The 20,810-nt window shown below is 35.3% G+C and overlaps 1 protein-coding gene across 1 annotated transcript; it reads left to right on the top strand.

The window, feature by feature from the left end:
- Window positions 1–387: 387 nt before the first annotated feature.
- On the top strand, window positions 388–20,532 carry LOC149801331 (uncharacterized). Its single transcript, XM_089954303.1, has 9 exons — window positions 388–445; window positions 1,132–1,251; window positions 6,616–6,696; window positions 8,992–9,063; window positions 10,474–10,527; window positions 13,178–13,240; window positions 13,973–14,023; window positions 16,567–16,697; window positions 17,332–20,532. Exons 1-8 carry the CDS (start codon window positions 421–423, stop codon window positions 16,668–16,670), a joined length of 570 nt encoding a protein of 189 aa, XP_089810429.1. The 5' UTR covers window positions 388–420; the 3' UTR covers window positions 16,671–16,697; window positions 17,332–20,532.
- The last annotated feature ends 278 nt before the right edge of the window (window positions 20,533–20,810 follow it).

Below are 20,810 nucleotides of genomic sequence, written 5' to 3'. Positions count from 1 at the left end.
TTTCACTCAGTCTACGATGATGCCACTGAGTAAATGACATTCGCCGTTTCGAAAGAGAACTATCAGCTTTGGCGATACTGGCATCTCACGCTGTTCAAAACGTTAAGCTCAGTCCGCCTCAAGGAGTGTCTAGAATAAAGGTCGCCTTGTATCTCCTCAAGAAGTAATTTGCTTTGAAGTATGAAGAAGAAGAAAAGAAGAAGAAACTGGCTTAAAAGTACGCTCGAACGAAATAGTGAGGAAATGTGCTTGAATGATGAGACAAGGTTTTAAAGTACACGTAATATAGATGCGTGGATATATTAGAAAAGGCTCGTAATATCGGTATTATCTATTAAACGTGATTCTACTGTTGAATATTGTAATCTGTTTCATTTTCAGAGAGCACAGTTACACGAGCACTGTAAAAAATTACACGATATGTGTTCCAGTTTCGGGCCACCAGGTAAGATGTGTGTGTGTGTGTGTGTGTGTGTGTGTGTGTATGTGTGTGTTCATGTGCGTTCAATCTCTCCTACTTACAGAAAAATAACACTATTTGTAATTTGTGTAGTACATAATATCGTAGTGGTCTAGGTTGTTGGGGTCACTTACTGACCAGCCTAGCTGAACCGCTCTTTTGGTCTGATAGTATTGTTCACATGGTCGTGGGACGAAGAAACCAAATTCGATTTCTGACCGCAACGGGTAGACTTTTTCTTCCCCTGCCGTTACACTATATAGACTATATAACACACAGCAGAAATTGGAAAAAAATTGCAGATCATTACGGTCTGTGTCAGTGCCATAAACCATTACTAGCGCAGCAATTATATGTTCATAACTGGATAAGTTCCTGCTAGGTCTGCAAACGCTATCAGAGTGATAAAGTTTTCGAAAGGAATCTAACCTGCACCTACTCATTTGCATGTGTGCTGGGTTCTTTTCTTGCATTCCATACTTTCTTACTTTATTACTTACTGTATTATTGTCCTTCATTATTGTGTTATATATATATATATATATATATATATATATATATATATATATATATATATATATATATATATATATATATATATATATATATATATATATATATATATATATATATATATATATATATATATAATCATTGTCTTACTATGGCAGGTCCAGAGAGAATACTGGAGGGCCCTCCTGGGCCACCAGGACCCAAAGGGGACTCTGGACCTCCAGGAGAAGTGGGACCACAAGGACCACCGGGAAAAGATGGATTAGATGGACTTCCAGGTAGGTTTTCCTTCTGGACTATGGATCATTTTTCAGTGACAATTCATATATTCCTTACAAGCTTCACCAGACTACAAAAAAAAGCTTCTACTATGCAACTGAGAAAGGAAATAAAATCTGATATAGATAAATACCACATTTTCACTAGTTTTCTTAAATATTTGTTCAGCAATAGCATGGAGTAATTTTCAACCGATTTTTCAATCATTGAAGAAGTTTGTGTTTTTAAAATGTAACTAATTATATGACGATTAATTTGATTTTTGTTTTGCAGCTCTATTACGTTGGAATTAAAAATCAATAATACGAAAGAGTCTACGCAGTGTTCTTGTTTTAGAGAGGGAGTGCAATGTTCTTCTTCATGTCGATAATTAGTGCTCAAGTTGTTAATTTTGTTTTGTTATTCCGCGATAAACATGTACACAAATTTAAATCTATTAACCGATATGTTTGCGAGATGAATATAGTTTACATCGTTTGTTTCATAGTCATTATGTGCTATAAATTATACATAAGTACAATCCTCATTCTCTTCAATCAAATAAATTTTATTTTCATTTTTAGTTTGCACAAATCGAAACCTAACATTAAACTTTCGATTTAGCAAACTGTTATCTTAATGACACTTTTCCTTGTTTAGCTAAAATCAGAGTCTGAGGACCTGCCTGTAGACATTCATGTGTTTGCAAAGTGTAATGTCGATCAGGTGTGAGATAGATAACTGCGAGGACATTAATGTCAAACACAATGCGACAAAGCTACGATGATAATTAGTAACATTCTTACAATCTTAATGGTCTGCACTATTTTGATTTGTAGCCGTTCATAACAATCTATATTATACAGATGATGATGATTCGTGGTGGTGAATGTGTTTTTGATGAAGATAATTGTGGGTATGTGATGATGATAGGAATGCTGCGGATGATGATGATGATGATTGTCTCACCATCATCATCATCATCATTACAACCACCAAGGCAAACATCAACGATACATCGGCACAATCAATATCATCGTTGCCACAGCAAATGCCGTGAGAGAAATAAAGCAGGACACATGTAACACCTGTGACGCTTGCTTTTGAGTTTGACTAATAATGAGTATCCGGTGTAACAGATTTTGTATCACCTGCTTTTGTATTCCGATTTACGTACAGTGTCTGAGGTAATACCTTTAACGTCTGCTTATGAGTTCCGATTAATAGTTCAGTGTAAAGAATTTTTAAGAACAAAACAAAACAAGATGTGATGTTTCTAAACATGTATCGTCAAAAAAGCCAATATGGTCCTTTGTTTTCATTGAGATGTGTAATGGCGGGTGCTTTTAAAGCGAGGGCTACTCTGCTTAAGTACTAGCAAGAGTTTATATTCGAAATCCTGTTCACAGGACAATGCATTGGTGTCTTGATCAATCAATGAGAAGGCACTGCATTGGCGTTTTGACCAACCAGTGACAAGACACTGCATTGGTGTCTTGACCAATCGTTGGGAAATATGGCGATTATACCTGTTTGCAATGTTTAAACCTTTCTCGCAGCATTAAGAAAGGCAATGAAGACAAATGAGTATAGAAAGATGTTTTATCTTCATTGTAAAGAACCGAACATATACGCCATTTGTCAGACTATTAGACGGAGTATGAAGGGAAGCTATACTGTTTTAGCATAATGGTACAGCACTTAGGGGCCCAAATATTGTCTGCACACATTTCAATCAGTGAGAGCAATTATTCAAGAGACTTTCGCGCATCTACGGTGACAGATAAGTGTTTAATTTTCCAGAAGTTTCAAATTATCAGTTGTAAGCCATGAAATTATATCATGATCTCTCCTCCGTGTAATTACAGCACAACTACTAATAAAAAAACTAATAATATTCTGTCGTAAGCCATATGGGATCTCTTGAGGAATGTTAGACTGGAAAGAGCAATTCATCGTAGCCAGTGGATATTACAAGTGTGCTACACGAATTCAAAAAGCAAATGTTCAAAGAGATGAACTGTTATGCCTGAACTGTATCCCACTTGGATTGAGATATATAAGACATATTAATAGGAAAACATATGGATGAATTAATCCCTAAGGTCTCTAGGTAAATTATATTTTTCACGATTAGTCGCAATCACCTGGCCAATTGCAGATAGTATGATACTAACTGAGAAATATTCTTCGGAATATGATTCTTATTTGCGTGTTTGAATATAGTATTTGACTACTCTTAAAGGGACAAGTCTAAACTTGCGTATATTAAGCGCAATCAGATTTGTACAAGATGGAAAAAGCAAGCTCTGGTAACATCTCCTTCCAATCCGCCCTCCCCCTCCCCCATCAACAGACTAGTTTTTACTAAATAGTCAGCCCTCTCCTCCCCGTCCATACAACCGCTCTGGTGATATAGTGTTTAGAGCGTCCGCGTCGGATGCGTGAGGTCGCAGATTCGAACCACGACCGAGTAATACCAAAGATTTACCCAAAAAAAATGGTACTAACAGCTTCCTCGCTAGGCGCTCAGCATTAAGTTGTTAGTGTTAGGACTGGTCGGCCTGGTGTCAGTATAATGTGACTGAGTGGGACATGATGATACATATATGCGGCATGATGCCCCTTGTGCTAGACATCACTACAAACTGCCACGCTGCAGACATAGCAGCGATATGATTGAACACTTATTAAAGTTACGTTAAAAATCCAAATCACACACACACACACACACACACACGTTTGTACTAAGCATTCTATCCTCCCCTCTCCCATGTAGACTAGTTTGTACTAAACAGTTCGCCCTCCCCCATCCCCATTGACAGACTAGTTTGTACTAAGTAGTCGACACATTAAACAAAGCATTTGTTAGGTATGTTAAACGCTGGTGGGATCGGGAGGGGGAGATTTAGACGCATACAATTGTTCATAATACAGATATTGTGTACATGTCAAGACCACGTTGTCAATGTTCATCAGATTAATCATATAGGTATATTATTTCTACAGCTACCGTTCAGTTTTACCTTCTAATGGAAAGATTGACTTTCATTTAAATCTGAGGAGTTTTCAAATGTTTCACGTCTTATTTTGAACTGTTCGACAACATTGGAATGACTGGTGGGAGAGATTCTGTCAACCATGTCTGTCTAACATCTGTGCAGGTTATCTATTAGATAGCTACCGTATCGTAAAGTCTTTACACACTAAGACGTCTTCTGAATATAGTGACGTCGCTCTTCCAAAATAATATTCATTTAGCTTTTGCCTTGCGTCACCTTTTTAGAAGCTATGTAACTCTCACAGCAAACGCTAGTGAATCTTATTTAACACACCACAGTACAACCGATGGATGGTATACATTGAAAATAAAAAGCCTTCAGTCTTACATTCTTTCTGGATACAGAAAACAAGATTAGTGTCTTTAAATACATGGTTCATTGGGTATAGGGGTGGCAGACGTTAAGATAGTAAGGCTTGCCGAGCTGTCTTAACGTTTTCGCCCTGAGACCAAATCTATTCAAAGACAATAATTTTGTATTTTTATTTAGTGTGTAGCCGTTTAATATAGAAGCTAATATTTAAAAAAGAGGTAAATCCAAAGCAAATCCGGTTTGCTTTATTTCCGTTGCAATTTGACCAGATCACGGCGGAGGAATATGAATATTAAACCACAACTGTAGGCTCATTATACTGTTGTCCAATGCAATACGCTACATGAATGTAGTTGCTAATAACGTATGCAAATAATCTATCAAACAACGACAAATTTTTATCACAAATAAAACATATCACATTAAATTGTATAATTTATTCTGCAAATAGGAATGTCATTTAAAGATACATCAACACGTTCTAGAATGGAATTGTCACATGGTCAATCACGTGGTCTTTTGGGGGAAGCAACAGGTTGATTCTCTTGGATTCACAATCACGATGTATTATTTGTCTTTGCGTGTGAATTCATTGTTTTAAAGATATTGATATTTTGCACGTTGAGTGTTGCGTCAAAAAACAAACTATACTGTGAATGCGAAATCTGCGAGGAACAAATGATATGGGTTGTTTCACACTGGGGACTTGCGTTTGTGGGAGGATTTTGAACTGTGTGGATGGATTGGTGAATCTTGGTTTGCATATTTGAACAGCTGTTATGTTCCTTTTCAGTGCTGGTGTTGTAGTTTATGATGGAGAGCACTTTTTTATTTCCAGTAATTTGTGTTACATATAATGGAGGCGGATTTTCTGATAGCAATTTTCGAACCATATATGTGTTGGGATGTTGGGATGTGCTGAGATCTTCCATTGATATAATTCTTCTTGCTACGAAGAAAGGAACATTCTGTTGTGAAACGTTCTGGACGTTTACGTGAGTAAAAGTTTTATACAGCAACAGCGTCTAGGTTACGAAGCGTTGAAAAGATCTTTTGGTGTTACCTTTCTTCATCCCTAATGTTTCACAAGTTCAGACTATCATATGCTGTTCTACGAGTTTCAAGTTCTCTGTCTCATCTGATGCATTCTTGCTCACGACGACTCCCGATTGCAACAAGTAGCTTTCCTACACACTCCGTTCACCAAACAGTAAATTGTTATCGAACCACAATGTGGTAATCAGAGGCTCATCAAATTTGCAAATCTTTAAGAATCCTTTCATAAAGAATGTTCATTTATTCGGCTCATATTGGTTGCGATTTTCTTGGGTAGTTATCTCCCTAAGTTGTCATATTTCATCCTGTCAGTCAGAAAATAGATGATCAGGAGTTTTGACACCCTACGTTTACTAATCAGCAGCGTGGACAGAAAAATGAAAAGACAATGATATGACCACTAGATAATGAATTTTTATGCCGATGGACTTTCATGACAAGATAGATTTTAAAAACGTCTATGAAATCAGTTAAAAAGGAACATAGAAGCAACGGCCAATATAGTATGCATAAGACAAGAACGTTTCATAAATTGTAATGGAATTGAGCGTTCATGTAAGTTTGTCTGTTGCTATGGAATTGTACTTAAATCTTCAAACTTCAAATAGAAAGGTAATAATTATTCCATACTCCCGATGCACATTTTTAATCTTGATATTAAAAAACGACTCTTTTTAAAAGTTGATTACATTCATTTGTAATATAATTTTTTTATCTGCTAATTTCAATAAGCTCATAGCATTCTTGCAGAAGGACATGTCTGTCAATGTCGTCTATGTCTTCATATCTCCAACGATTTTAGTAATTCAAGAAGTAAATAAGCAGTACTGAAAACCAAAGAGGAAAACATCGATGTGTGGAAGATAATTCTTTCCGACAAATCTTTCTGTCGGTGAAAGAAGTAGCAAAGACACCGCTCAACGACCAACTCTTTATGTCGATCTAAATTTTCAGGTCTCCGGGGTCAGAAGGGAGAAAAAGGAGACAAAGGGCATCAGGGTCTTCTGGGGTTTCCTGGAATCAAAGGAGAAATGGGTTTGTATCGTTTTATCCCAAAATCACCAGAGAATGTTTGTCTAAAAATATATGTTTCCGTTCTTCGAATAGTCACATTCATACAGAACTGCTTTGTCGCTTATCAAATATGTGTATGCAATGTAGGTATTTTAATTTCTTTTCAAACCTAACTGATATTTTTTAAACATTTCACAGACGAAGCAGGTTTTATATAAAATGAATTGTGTCCATCTGTTTGTTAGTCATATCGGTTTTATTGTCTTAGATTTTCCACTGTTTAACGATGTTCGTTAAATATGAGGAAATGGTGAACTCTTTTAAAAAGAAACAAATCAAATAGTGACTAAGTACTCTGACTTAATTTAAGTTTAAGTTTAGTTCCCATTATATTTATCAGTTCTGTTTCGTAATATCGGTAAAGTGTTATGTGAACTTTCCCATGCATTTTTGTATATGTAAGGCATGTCCTCCATCCGGGGAACTATGCCCTGCTGAACTATGCCCTGTTGAATCGCTTTCTCTCACCATAGGATCAATACTTCATCGGTATCATATAATAAATATTGTATAGTGCTGATGGATCTCATGGTAGTCTATGGACCGGTCAGTCCAACTATAATAGGTACACGGATCTCATGGTAGTCTATGGACCGGTCAGTCCAACTCTAATAGGTACATGGATCTCATGGCAGTCTATGGACCGGTCAGTCCAGCTCTAAAAGGTACATGGATGGAAGACACGCTTAGGTCCATTATACATATTTAAGGGTGACTTACCTCACCTTTGCTTCGGTACATATATCCGTTGGTATGTCTGACCTGTCCTTTACCTGCCACAAGGTCTCCAGAGCAGTTTTATGCAGATTTGGAAAGGCTATATTTTTTAATAGATATTCTCGCAGACCAGGCTGTGTAATGTAGTAGTTTAAGGTTGCGTATTACATCGCCACTGCATGTTAAATGACAATCTAAATTCAGCATGACACTTCCGGGTTGGGCTCAGCTGGATGTAGTAATTGATTTAAACATTATTTTTTGTCGTAGGAGGCATAACTCTCCAGTGCCATCAGTAGGGATTGTTTAAAATAAAAGTGATTACTGCGTTCAACAAAGACGAAAATACTACATTAACGCTTTGCAAACAGAAAGAAACAAAATGAAAGAGGATGTATACTATATACGAATATATATTTCAGATGTTATCATGATATCACAGGTGCTTGAAAGTAATTTTAATTTTAATGATCGTCTATACGACTCGTGATGTCCTGTTTTGAGATAATACGCGCAATGAATTGATATAAATACAAATGGGTCAGGTTAAAGGGTAAAGCAAAACAAAAGATAAAAGAAAAATTTAATAAAAACATTAAATTGGATGCGTAACACTACAGAACAGTAAAACAAGTTTCCTAAACGTTCAGGTGATACAGTATCCATGGAAAATACAGTTCAATTAACAATAAATCCATTCAATGTTCTTGATAATCAACGTTTCTTCACATCACTTTCCGCTACTGTTCTTTCATATAACATGTCCTCGTAATATACAAGAAGCAATACATGTTTTATGTCCTCACGGTCAATTTATAATTAAAACTTCACGGTATCGTATTAGTTCCGTGTGTCGATTAGACAGAAAATACTTGTTTTATGCGACCGACATATCACTGGCAAAACTCGACTCATCTCACGGTGAAACAAGAGCATTATCGAAGCCATATTAGATTCCGATTTATAGCGACAACCGAGTTTGATTGGACAGGTGCATATGCCCGTTCACCGTTGCCCAGTGGCTGTATTTCTGATAGATATCAGCACGTGGACGTCGTCCAACAATAGCATGATGCATGACGGGAAGGTAATGTCCATGCGTTAGACTCTGACTGTATGTGGAGATAGTTTAGGAAGGAGTAAAGATAATTTGTTTTAAAAGTTCAGGTCATCTATTCTTGATAATTTTTTTAAAGATATCGACAACCTTCGTCATAGCCTGTGGTGAGAGACGCAAGAATTGTATCTGCTATCTTGAAAAGGAGCTAAATCGATTTGAGGCAAGTCGTTGCCTGTAATTTTACTATATCAACCTTCGCGAAAATGACGTAACTCATCAGAGACTCTAAATAATAGCTAGTTCACTTCCTTGAGCGTCTCTGATTTCTTTTACTGTGATAAAAATGCATATTTCTTAGAAATCTATGAAATAACTCATGTGTTGTTTACATTTCTTTGAAATAAGCAAAATATTTTGTTCACATAATGTTTTCCTATATTTCGTAAATACTATTCGTAAATACAATTATGTCGTTTCAGGCGAGAAAGGAGATAAAGGAGAAAAGGGACTGCGCGGATTGATTGGTTTCACAGGCTACAAAGGCGATAAAGGTTGGTCAGTCTGTCCAGTCCTCCGTTGGAACAACTGAATTAAATTATTTCGATTTGTTATTGCTTATAGTGATGATTAATCTAAATTCTTCTCTCAGGATACCATCGGAAATATTGAACAGTAATACATCTAAACGAATCAGCACTTGCGACATAGAAGGAATTATCAATGCCCAACTCTGTCGTTTTAATCAGATCCAAGGGCAAATTTTTATGCCCTTCACAAATTGGTTCTGAACTCATAAGCTAAATCATCAGAAATCCCCATAGACTTTACTAATATTCCGAACTTCAAAATGCATACATCCATGAAAATAATTCTATGAAGTGCATCCCAGAACGACCATTCTTTTCTCACGACAATTGTACGGTCGAATAAAAAAATCACTTTGGATATATTGTGTCGAAAAAGTTAGCATGTTGTATACACAACACAAAATAACCCGACGACTTTTATTTTCTGCATCGTTGTTTCGTGAATATTGTTGTACATTACAAAATAAAAGAAGTTATTCATCATAAACAAAATGTTCTACACAAATATATCATCAATTATTCTGTAAGAAGAAAAGAATTATTTTTACCTTATCGAATTTTACAATAATGAAATATGTTAGGCTTGAGGATATTATACAGTCAAGAAACCATAGTCATTCTAAGCTGTACAAAAATAATGTATCAATAGTCTTTGTTGCCTTAAGACCGTTCATACAGTTTGGTATCTGATTAACGGTGATCAATTTGTTCAGCTTACCTATAATTGTTCGGCTGGACGTCCATACTATGCCTTCAGGTCTGCAAACGTCAGAGAAGAAAAACGAGAAATCCTCTTGCACAAAATGACATGACCGTTGTTTTCAGAAATGTATGAGTTCTAGTGAGAATGAATTTATATTCATGGATTTTTCAAATATTTTATTTCCTTGCTGGTATCAATCACTAATTGAATCCCTGATGGTGTTGGCACAAAATTTGCACTCAGATGATTAACAGACAGGCAGAATATTTGTGTCACTCAACGTGTACAGATTTGCAGGTACGGCCTTAGTAAACGCGAGTGCCGATTTGGATCATTTTGCGGCGCACCCTGGATTTACGCGCGGGGCCCCCCTGTGCTCACGGCATTTGGAATTACACTTTTAAACAAGTTTTATATGATACTGAACTTAAAATTTTCTTCCATCGCTTTGAAATTACTTTCTGTCTATAGATATGTTTTTAAAAATTACTAACACGCTGGGCCCGTGTGAGCACGGAGCCCGACTGGGTCAAATCGGTCCAATCGGCCTAAGGCCGGCCCTGCGTACATGGTTCCTGTAATAATGGTATGAATATCGTATGTGTTATAAGATTTTTAAAATAACTGTGACGCGTTTCCATTTCAACTCAAATCTCTATGTTCATTTTCAGGTGATAATGTCAAGGGAGAGCAGGGTGATAAAGGTGAAAAAGGAGAATGTGAAGGTATTACCAAGTGCAACATATTCTCTACCTGTGTCTCTCTCTGTCTGTCCCTCTTCGACACAAAAATCACGAAATAGGTGCTATTCCGTATTAATCTTAACCTTTTATTTAATTGAAAGTGACATAATGTGAGATTTATTTAGCCTTTCCAATTATATATCAGTGATGAAATTGTAGGAGAAAACGTTTCCAGATCAGATGGCACTAAAATCATTACAAATCCTGCAGATCTACATGAGTACACTCAATGAATATTACAGCATGAGGTTCTGTACTAATGGTGTGTGTTGACTTTGCTGTAATGATAACATGTGTTGACGTTGTTGTAATGATAAGATGGGTTAACGTTGCTGTAATGATGACATGTGTTGACGCTGTTGTAATGATAACATGGGTTAACGTTGCTGTAATGATAACATGTGTTGACGTTGCTGTAATGATAACATGTGTTGACGTTGTTGTAATGATAACATGTGTTGACGTTACTGTAATGATAACATGGGTTAACGTTGCTGTAATTATAACATGTGTTGACGTTGTTGTAATGATAACATGTGTTGACGTTGTTGTAATGATAACATGGGTTGACGTTGTTGTAATGATAACATGTGTTGACGTTGTTGTAATGATAACATGGGTTAACTTTTCTGTAATGATTACATGTGTTGACGTTGCTGTAATGATAGTATGTGTTGACGTTGTTGTAATGATAACATGTGCTGACGTTGTTGTAATGATAACGTGTTGACGTTGTTGTAATGATAACATGTGTTGAAGTTGTTGTAATGATATTATGTGTTGACGTTGTTGTAATGATAACATGTGTTGACGTTGCTGTAATGATAACATGTGTTGACGTTGCTGTATTGATAACATGTGTTGACGTTGCTGTAATTATGACATGTGTTGACGTTGTTGTAATGATAACATGTGTTGACGTTGCTGTAATGATAACATGGGTTAACGTTGCTGTAATGATAACATGTGTTGACGTTGTTGTAATGATAACATGTGTTGACGTTGCTGTAATGATAACATGTGTTGACGTAGTTGTAATGATAACATGTATTAACATTGCTGTAATGATAACATGGGTTAACTTTGCTAAAATGATAACATGGGTTAACGTTGTTGTAATGATAACATGGGTTAACGTTGTTGTAATGATAACATGGGTTAACGTTGCTGTAATGATGTTATTTGATGATGATACAGTAATGATGATATGTTTCATAAATTTTTCTGTAGATATAGAGATAAAATAGTTACGTTCATTGTCGTGACAGGACGTGACGCGAAACCTGTCTAGCGACACAATATGTGCTGTACTGGACCCACTTTAAGGAGTTCACAACATACCTTTTTTTCAATTGTTTGTTCGAAAGACTACTAGTGTAACAAATTGTTGATTAGTCAAGGTAAAGGTAAACTTTACAGATTGACGGACATTGCATAAAAGTATCCAAAAGTTTTCCCAAGCAAGAAAATTAGATATAATTAATATATTCTGTCTGAAACATCAGCGTCATCACAATCTGTTCGAATCTCTTCTCCGTTCACTTTGTTGTCATGATCCAAAACAGAGATCTGAACAAGGAGCCATACAGTTCTATCTTGATGTTCAGTCAGTCAATCAGTCACTTTAAAGCAGCATGTTTCAATATTTGAACCAATTTCTAATGTTTCCACAGTTGGCTGATACGGTTCTCAGAACCTGTTGTAATAGCAAAACTCAGTTAACGTAATGAAATATACGAGCAGAAATGCTTCCAGTAGCTCTTACGAGTAATCAAATGCAAATTTAATTCGTAATAATTATCACAAGTTTTATGTTTATGTTGCTGTCGTACGATGAATGTTGCTGTCATAAGGTACCATATCTACTCGCCTACAAGTTGGCTGCAACTGCAATGCAAAGGTCCAGATTTGATGCATGCAGTTTGTTAGAATAAATAAGTAGAACAAACAATATTGATGAATATTCCGGAGCATTGTTCGACAGAAGATCGGGGTCTATGTTGTTTGCAGGTGGAACCCCCTAATAGTCCAGTAAATACGGCACCAAAAACAAGACCTAAATCGCATTTAACTTGAAACATTTATCTCTATTTTTATTGTCATGAATACTCCCAGTGTGAATTTATGTCGGTACCAATGCTTCGTATACTGATAATTTATATTTTAGCCACAAACAGATGGTATATGGTTAGAAACAATAAACTTTTTCTTGTAGTTCCTTGACAATTATGTTCTGTGTTAGTAGACGATAATGCTTTAGAGCCTGTAGTTTCCCTTGGAGTCATTCAAGTATCCATTTGTTTAACTTTGAATTTCCTGTACATTTATGCTTGAGTTATTTCTATTTCTTTTTATTTGCCAGCTCAATTGTCCATATAAATATGATTTTATTTTAATATTCTTGACTATTTTCGGTTTCTTATTTATTCATTTGGTCTTGCTAATGTTTCTAAGTGCAGTTCCTGCATGTAATATGAGATGCTATTGTATAATCTTTCACAACTACCGCACGTAAACTGAGTATGAAAGGGCATTGACGCGAAATACCATGTGTAAAGAGGAAAGCAATTTTAGGTAATGTACTCTACTGTTTGTTTACTATCATGTTTTAATACATGTGCTTTGCTAATAGCTTTTTTAAGCGAGGAGAGTAGACGAATGCAGGAGATGTATTTACCGGAGTATGTTCAGAATGGTATGTGATATTTTCTACTGCAACTTTTCCTACCTTCAGTTTTACTCATTTACTTGTTTCTTCATGTTATTTCAAACTGCATATACATGTATATATAGATGGCTCCAGGGGAAACGAGGGCGATATTTACAAACTGATATAATTGTTTAGAAAATATTGCAAAACTCCAACATATTCTTAGTAAGCGAGATACAAAGGAAACTTGTTTGCATCAATACTGTGAACACTTATTACCCTGGAGCTATCTTTGTATTTTTAGTATCCAGGAATACAATCTGATCATGTCTTAAATAATTGGATGTAACTTTAATATAGTTTAAAATAAATTTTGAATTTATGCAGAACATGAAGGTGTCAAGTTTGTATGTATTGTAGTTATGTATATTTCGATCATCTCTCAGTAATGCATACAAGATTATAAATTGACCCATTAGTTACCAAGATATTAATTAGATTAATTAGCGTTATGGTTTATTTTGTAATTACTGTTTTGAATATTTACGAAAGGGCGCAAGAGTCAATGAGTTGCTTCTTTGCTTTAGTTTTTACTACGAATTAAAGGATCCAGTAGCAGTGTTGTACGATGTTGTAAATGATTACGCGGTTTATTGTAGTCCTTGTTTTGTAGCAAAATATTTAGATTACAAAGAAAAATACACATTCTAATGCGGCAAGTAAATTTGATCTTATAACCAACCAATCAGTGCTTATTTGAATGTCGTTTCATTTCAGATGTATCCCAACACAAGCAAAAAGCAGTGTTATCTAACGCTGCGAACAGAGGTACGACGGTATTTCTCATGTAGTTTTGAGTGCTTTGTGTTTATTTGTATTGATCTATTTCTGCGTGCACTTATCAATGTTCACGTGCTGAAGGCACCATGGCCCCTGCTATAATTATTTATATTTGAAATAACAGTAGGGGTAAAACAAATATCGAATTAAAAGGCTTTTTGTTACATTGAGGCATAGCATTTATTAAACAAAGAAAATACAATCTTCAGGGAGATGGATGTTTTCAGTTTTTTTTTTTATTTAGCCATACAATGTTAATTTTGTAACTTTAAGTTATAATGCGTAATTCGTGCCATTCTGCGTTGTTTTGAAATTGTCTGTGTAATTCATTTAAAATATACAGTAAAACCTGTTATGAGAGACCGCCCCTTCTGCCAACCAAAAGCGGTCTCTCAAGACAGGTGGTCTCTCATAGGAGGTGTGTGAAAATGGACTGGTTTTCAGGGTCAATAGTTAGCACTGTTAAAAAATAAATAATACCCATACTCACTGTACATGTATCATATCCTTTATTCATGAATCTTTTTAAATAATGCATGCATTCCTCTCAAAATATCTTTATATAATAAAGATATACATCTATCAAACAACGAGAATAAAATTTATATTTCAACATCACATTAATATGTACAAAAAATGAACAGTTAGATATGATGTATATATCTTATTTTATACACTTATTCACTGTTTTTTTTAAAAAGAAATCCATTATACTTCTTTGTTGACATGTTTTACTCAGCTATTTGGTCTGAAGATGTATCTCAATTATTGCCTTTTCCTGAATCAACTTTCCACTTACTGGTATGTTTTTACTCCTTGCAACACAAAACCACTCCCATACTCGCTCGTTCAGATCTCCGTAAACTGTCCGTCGTGCCGTGGCATATTTCCTCTGTGCTTGTGCACCTTTCTGCCATTCGTTTCTAATGGACTTCTTGTCTTTGATTACATTTTGAACTTGCGTTTTACCGACGCTTAAGCTGACTGCTATTTTGCGAGTGGTCTCACCTTTTTCATTTCTTTCAATGACATTAATCCTTTCTTCCAGTGTTAAAATTTTTCTTTTTTTCAGCGGAGATTCTGCCGTTGTTATTAGTGTTGACGTTATAAAGACTATATGTTTTGATCAGGTTTTGGGGAATTGTGGAATAAATATATATTATGTACCAATGAATGAAACCAAAAGACATAATTAACTCATCAGGAAACAATACTGTACATTTATTTAAATCAACAGCGTTATAGCTCGATAAACAAATGTTCCGACCATCTGCACCCACGTAAACAGACTGTGGCTTGGTGAAACACTAACAAAAGAAATAAAAAATAATTTTTAAAAAATCCGGAAATGATTCTCACTTACTAGTATTAAAGACAATGAGCTCATTCACCCTCCAGGCTTTATGGATTAACTGGAAAGCAAACGACGTACTCAAACCAACACTGAAGCCCTTTCAAACGATTTCTCACTTGGACATAAGGACTACCGGCGTTTTGTGAGTTTTCATACAGATAAAGAAAAAATACAAACCTCTAAATTGACTGCGTATATCCATCATTACTCCCTTTGATGTTACTCTTACTGGCTATTCACATGACTTCGGCACTACAATGGCGGTTAGTGACATGTACTTTAGTCTGGTTTACTGCAGTTTACAAATGACACCGTACGCTGGAGTTGTAAATTTCACAAAACTGGTACTGTAGCAAGACAAATTATTTTTAAATACTTTATTAGAGCAATCTTTGCTATTTATGCCGTCTTTGTTACAAAGGATTAAATGATGGTTAGAGGTGTTTATCCCGTTATATGGTTGTTCAACTATAGTGTTATTTAATGTGCACTTTGTTTGCATACTACATTTATCCCGAGCTCTAATGTTTACAAAGGATTAAGATACGGTCAGTGGTGTCAATCTGTTTTGATTTTTTGGCGATGCGGTCGTTCATAGCAGTGTCAAAATGCATATTTTGCCAAGAAATCGCGGTCGCTGGTCGCGTTCAGCAGGTGGTCGTTCATAACAGAGCGTTTATATAGTAAAATCGATCCGTGCATTACGATTGTGGTCGGACATGACAGGTGGTCGCTCATAGCAGAGGTCGCTCATGACAGGTTTTACTGTATTATAACAAGCAAATAATCCGTTACATACGTTATTATCAAATTAGCATTTACAATTATATATATAATATCGATATTGGATTCGGATGATCACCAGTGTCTATGTTCACCTGTATTTTTATTTACCTGATTTCTTGAGCAGGTACCTAACATATTTACAAACAACAAAACTTTAGTAATGTTTAAAGCTTATCCATCAATGAAAAAATATTAAAAATGACCGTAAGCAAGTGAAGTTATTTCGGTAAAGTAATAAATATAGTTAAGCAAGTTCATCACTTGCTTGAACACCATTTATTTGACTACATGGTTTGTAAAAGATTCTTTGTTTCCCAGATGCCTCTCAGTTTGCTCCTATTTGTCCAACCGATATTGTGCAACATTCTTGTTTATCTGTATTTTATTTCAGAATCTCGGTCTAGCGAAGGAAGTTCAACTGGCGGTGCTAGATCTCACTTCTCATTATCCCTATGGCTTGGTACTTTGTTAGTCGTGCCATGGATGTACAGCTGATTGTACGTTTTGTGCTTTTGAACCGATGTAAGTCAGATGCAAAGATTTGTATATGAATGGCTGATTAAGTTTCTATAGATCACATTTTGAAGTAATTTTGAGTATGAGAGAATTGAGAATGAATTACAGTACCGTGTGGATTATTTACAGTACATAGACACAATTGAGTACTAACGGGGGTGGGGGCTGACAGGTCGGTGCCTCGGGCGATAGAGATCTTGGGATACCAAAACCCATTTTGGGCAATCGTAGCCGCCCCGTCCGCCATTTACGCTGAGTACGCCACTGCATGCACATTAATTTACAGACTGAGTGCTGGTTGGTATTCTCCAAAGGATTTTAAGTTATATACAGTTTGAATTTGCTTTGAATTTTCGTACACAGATAACTAAATGTATGTATTGATGGATGGATGGATGGATGGATCGATATATGGTTGTATGGCTGTGTCTGTATATATGGCTGTCTTGCTGTGTACGTATGTATGTATGCATGCACTATCGCACGCGCGTACGTACGTATGCATGTATGTATGTATGTATGTATGTATGTACGTACGTATGTATGTATGTATGTATGTATGTATGTATGTATGTATGTATGTATGTATGTATGTATGTGATATTCCGAAGAAGTATACAATCTTTTATATCACTTCCAGTGTCTCTACTGTCTTTAATGGAAGGTCGAGTTTGTCCCGGTATGATAATCATTTTGACTTCAAACCATGTACAGCAGAACGAATCCAGCAAGCTATTCGAATTTTGCACAATCTAATAATAGTGACACAAAGTAATCTGAGAAAAATGCGTGTGTTCTGTCTGAGTGATGTGGGACATTCGCAAATATATGTTCGGACACTGCCGAGTTTAGATAAAGTCATCTGTTATATTTATTGTGAAACATGTAATAAGATCAATGTATTGAACTGTTGTGGAAAAGAAGACTATACTGACAGATGTTGTGTTTAAAGCTCATAGCTTCTTGTACTACTATGTCCCCAGGAATGCTGTAAGGCCATCAGAAAGTGTGGAGTTTACTGAGGACACAAAAGTGTGGAGTTTACTGAGGACACAAACCATATACAATGAAGGATACGTTATTGTAATGTTCCATTGTGGAACACACATTATTTGCAATTAAAGTTGTCTTTACTTACATTATATTTCGCTCGCTTTTGTGAAACTAAAGTTGAGCAAACTTAACATTAAGAAATTTCTTAATTAATTTTTAAGATATACATGGCAAATGTGAAGCTTATATCATCACGCACATTAAGCTTATACTGCTAAGACAAGTGTTGCATCGTACGATAATGACACATTCTTGGTATAAATTGATTGAATTCTACTAAATTGTTCAATATTTTAGTGTTTTATTCTCAAGAGAACATATTTTAAATACTATTGTACTCGCTTATAAGACGAGTCCAGTTGCAAACTGCTCAGGCCGATCTGGAACTGTGCAGTTTGTTAGGAGTACTCAGTAGAAGAAATATATATGCCATAGACCCTGGACTGCAGTCGCATAATGCTACTGCAGATAAGAATCTTTCGTGTTTGCAGTTTGCCTCGACTTATAAACGAGTATATTCCATAGTCTACCACTTGAATTTTTAAGACCCATTTTATTGATAAAGTCATACTAATCAACGTGTGATCAAGTGAAAAGGATGGGTTGGAATAACTCTTGTATATTGTTACACATATCCAGACACACACACACATACAAATGCACGTACGTATGCATAGTGATTATCTAATTGAAAAGGTATGAACAGGCTTAACTCATTGCTGATTTGAGAGCCTGTGTGGAGGAAACTGATGCATCATTGAAAGAGTTTTATAAATTTTATCTTAAACGACTCAAATATAAAAATATGAAAATGTGTCTGTCACATGACGAACGAATTGAATAATATGCTAATTAAAGATCAGTGCAGTTCCTTAGTAGATGTTAATTTATATTAGATACATCGCAAATAACAGATGGGACTTTGTGACGTAATATTTTAACTGTGATATTAAAATAATTAAACGCATTTATTTTCTGTTGCATAGGAAAACCTAAGTTTGAGAACAAAACTTTAATAAACAGTGTCTCAACTCCTTTTTTTTTTTCTATCATCCCCACCACAACCACTCAAAATTGAAAACGTAGCATACGCAGGATTGTACACAAAAAGCAAACTATTTGCACCGGTTTAATATGTGTCCAAATTCTATGACAGAGTCAGATATGAAGCTTATGCCTGAGTTAAAACGTCAGTACAAATCTTTTGTAGGTAAGGTAAAATACGAATATGACAAGAAACGGCGAATATTTCGCAGATGAAAAAAGAGACATCCCTGACGTTTTGGGACTTATTTTAGGAAACTCAAACAGCAATCGTCAGGACCTAAGTGTTAGCTTGATATTTGCGTAATTACTTTAATGAGATATATTTGTATAATTACTTTCATGAGATATATTGTATGAGTACGGACAATCGACATGCAATAGAAAACAACATGACTGTGACACTCTCCGAAATTAACGTTTAGTTCATGGTAGAGAAATGTTCACTTCTTATATTACAAAGTTATTGATTGCAATTGGTTATCTTTGGTGTTTGCAGGGTGATTGGATAGAATGAGTTATTAAACTAGTTTTCAGAACTGATAATGTCAATAAAACAAAAGCCAATAACTGAATTATACTTGCCATACAATATGGGGCCTCGCATGGTGCGCATGTCATGAAAACCGAATGAAAACTGGTCAATACCGGAATACATCCTAAACGTGTCTACTGAGTAGATTAAATAGAGGTCCAGAAATCATTCATTAAAACAAATAGCCAACAACCGGAATGCTGTTTCTTCTGACATATTTAATATTTATCTGTTATGAATGTCCATTCTCTAATCGAGAGACTTTTCTGCGAAAACATTGTAAACAGTGTCATCGAAATCCACGAACTTTTCCGGCTGACCTGACCAATTGAGCAATTTGACATCACGCTGGAATTTCGATTGGAGATCCAGTGTTGAGAAATGACGTGTTGTCCGTCTCACATGTTATATTGATTGGAAGGGCATTTGCTCTTTGAATTTTAATTTGTATTTAAATGTTACTGGTTATCGAATTGTGCAATATTTCTTAAACTTGCATATGGGACTACAGAATTTAAAGGTATATATTCTGAGCCTAAATCTATTTTTTTCTAGCTGTGTTAACAGTACCTTCCGTGTCCATAATTATATGTCAGCCTCACTAAGCATATAATGCTAACGAGAAATCTATGTTACACCAGATTTATTATCTTATGTTATTATTAATGTTTTTGAGGGTTTGCATGTATATTAGAGAATAATTTTTGCTTTAAAATGTTTGCAAGACTTACAATATTTTAACATGAAAGCTCGTCTTGAGGAAACATTTTTTTGGAAGATTTCCATGGAATATATGGATCAGCGTGAAAGAATGTGAAAAATTCCAAAGATAGTGTCATTTATTGTATATTTTACAGATTGTAATTTACTGCACATTTTGTTTTTATCAAAACATTCTATAGCTTTGTCTTTTATTTTTATTTAATATTCGAATTCGGCGTATTTTTTTTTCTCTTCAAAGTTATGTTGTTTTTAATTCCCGCTTATCTCCTCAGATCAGAGTTGAAAATAAATTGATGCATAGATCAATGGATATGACTGCAGATATTGTGTGTGTGTTGATTACTTAATATTTCATGTTGTCTAGAATGGTGTTATTGCTGGCAAGGTAAATGTGTGAGATATATTCGAACTTTTCCCATATGAGTACAAATATGGTATAAAAAAAAAGTCTAAATCTATTTTCATTTTTATTTGTTTCCCAGCTCTGTGAATAAATCAATAAAACTTTTGCTACAACTTGTACTTATTGTTTCATATTCATTACAGTTAGATGAAATAGAAAGATGAAGGGAAAACTCACCTTAAATCATACATGTAATTTAAAAATCTTCTAGTCTTTCACGTTTTAGCTAATTGTCATTCACTGGAAACATAACATTTACATATCAGACGGTCCAATTAAATAAAGAAAAAGAAAAATATTTGAAACATGGAATTTAAAAGAAAATAATGAGATAAACCTGTGAAAGCGTTGACCTGTGGAT

This window comes from Sinohyriopsis cumingii, chromosome 4 (genome assembly GCF_028554795.1).
Source record: "Sinohyriopsis cumingii isolate HCF-2022 chromosome 4, ASM2855479v2, whole genome shotgun sequence".
NCBI classification, from domain to species: domain Eukaryota; kingdom Metazoa; phylum Mollusca; class Bivalvia; order Unionida; family Unionidae; genus Sinohyriopsis; species Sinohyriopsis cumingii.
The sequence above is the reverse complement of the archived record's forward strand: the minus strand, read 5'-3'. Positions and strand labels throughout refer to the sequence as shown.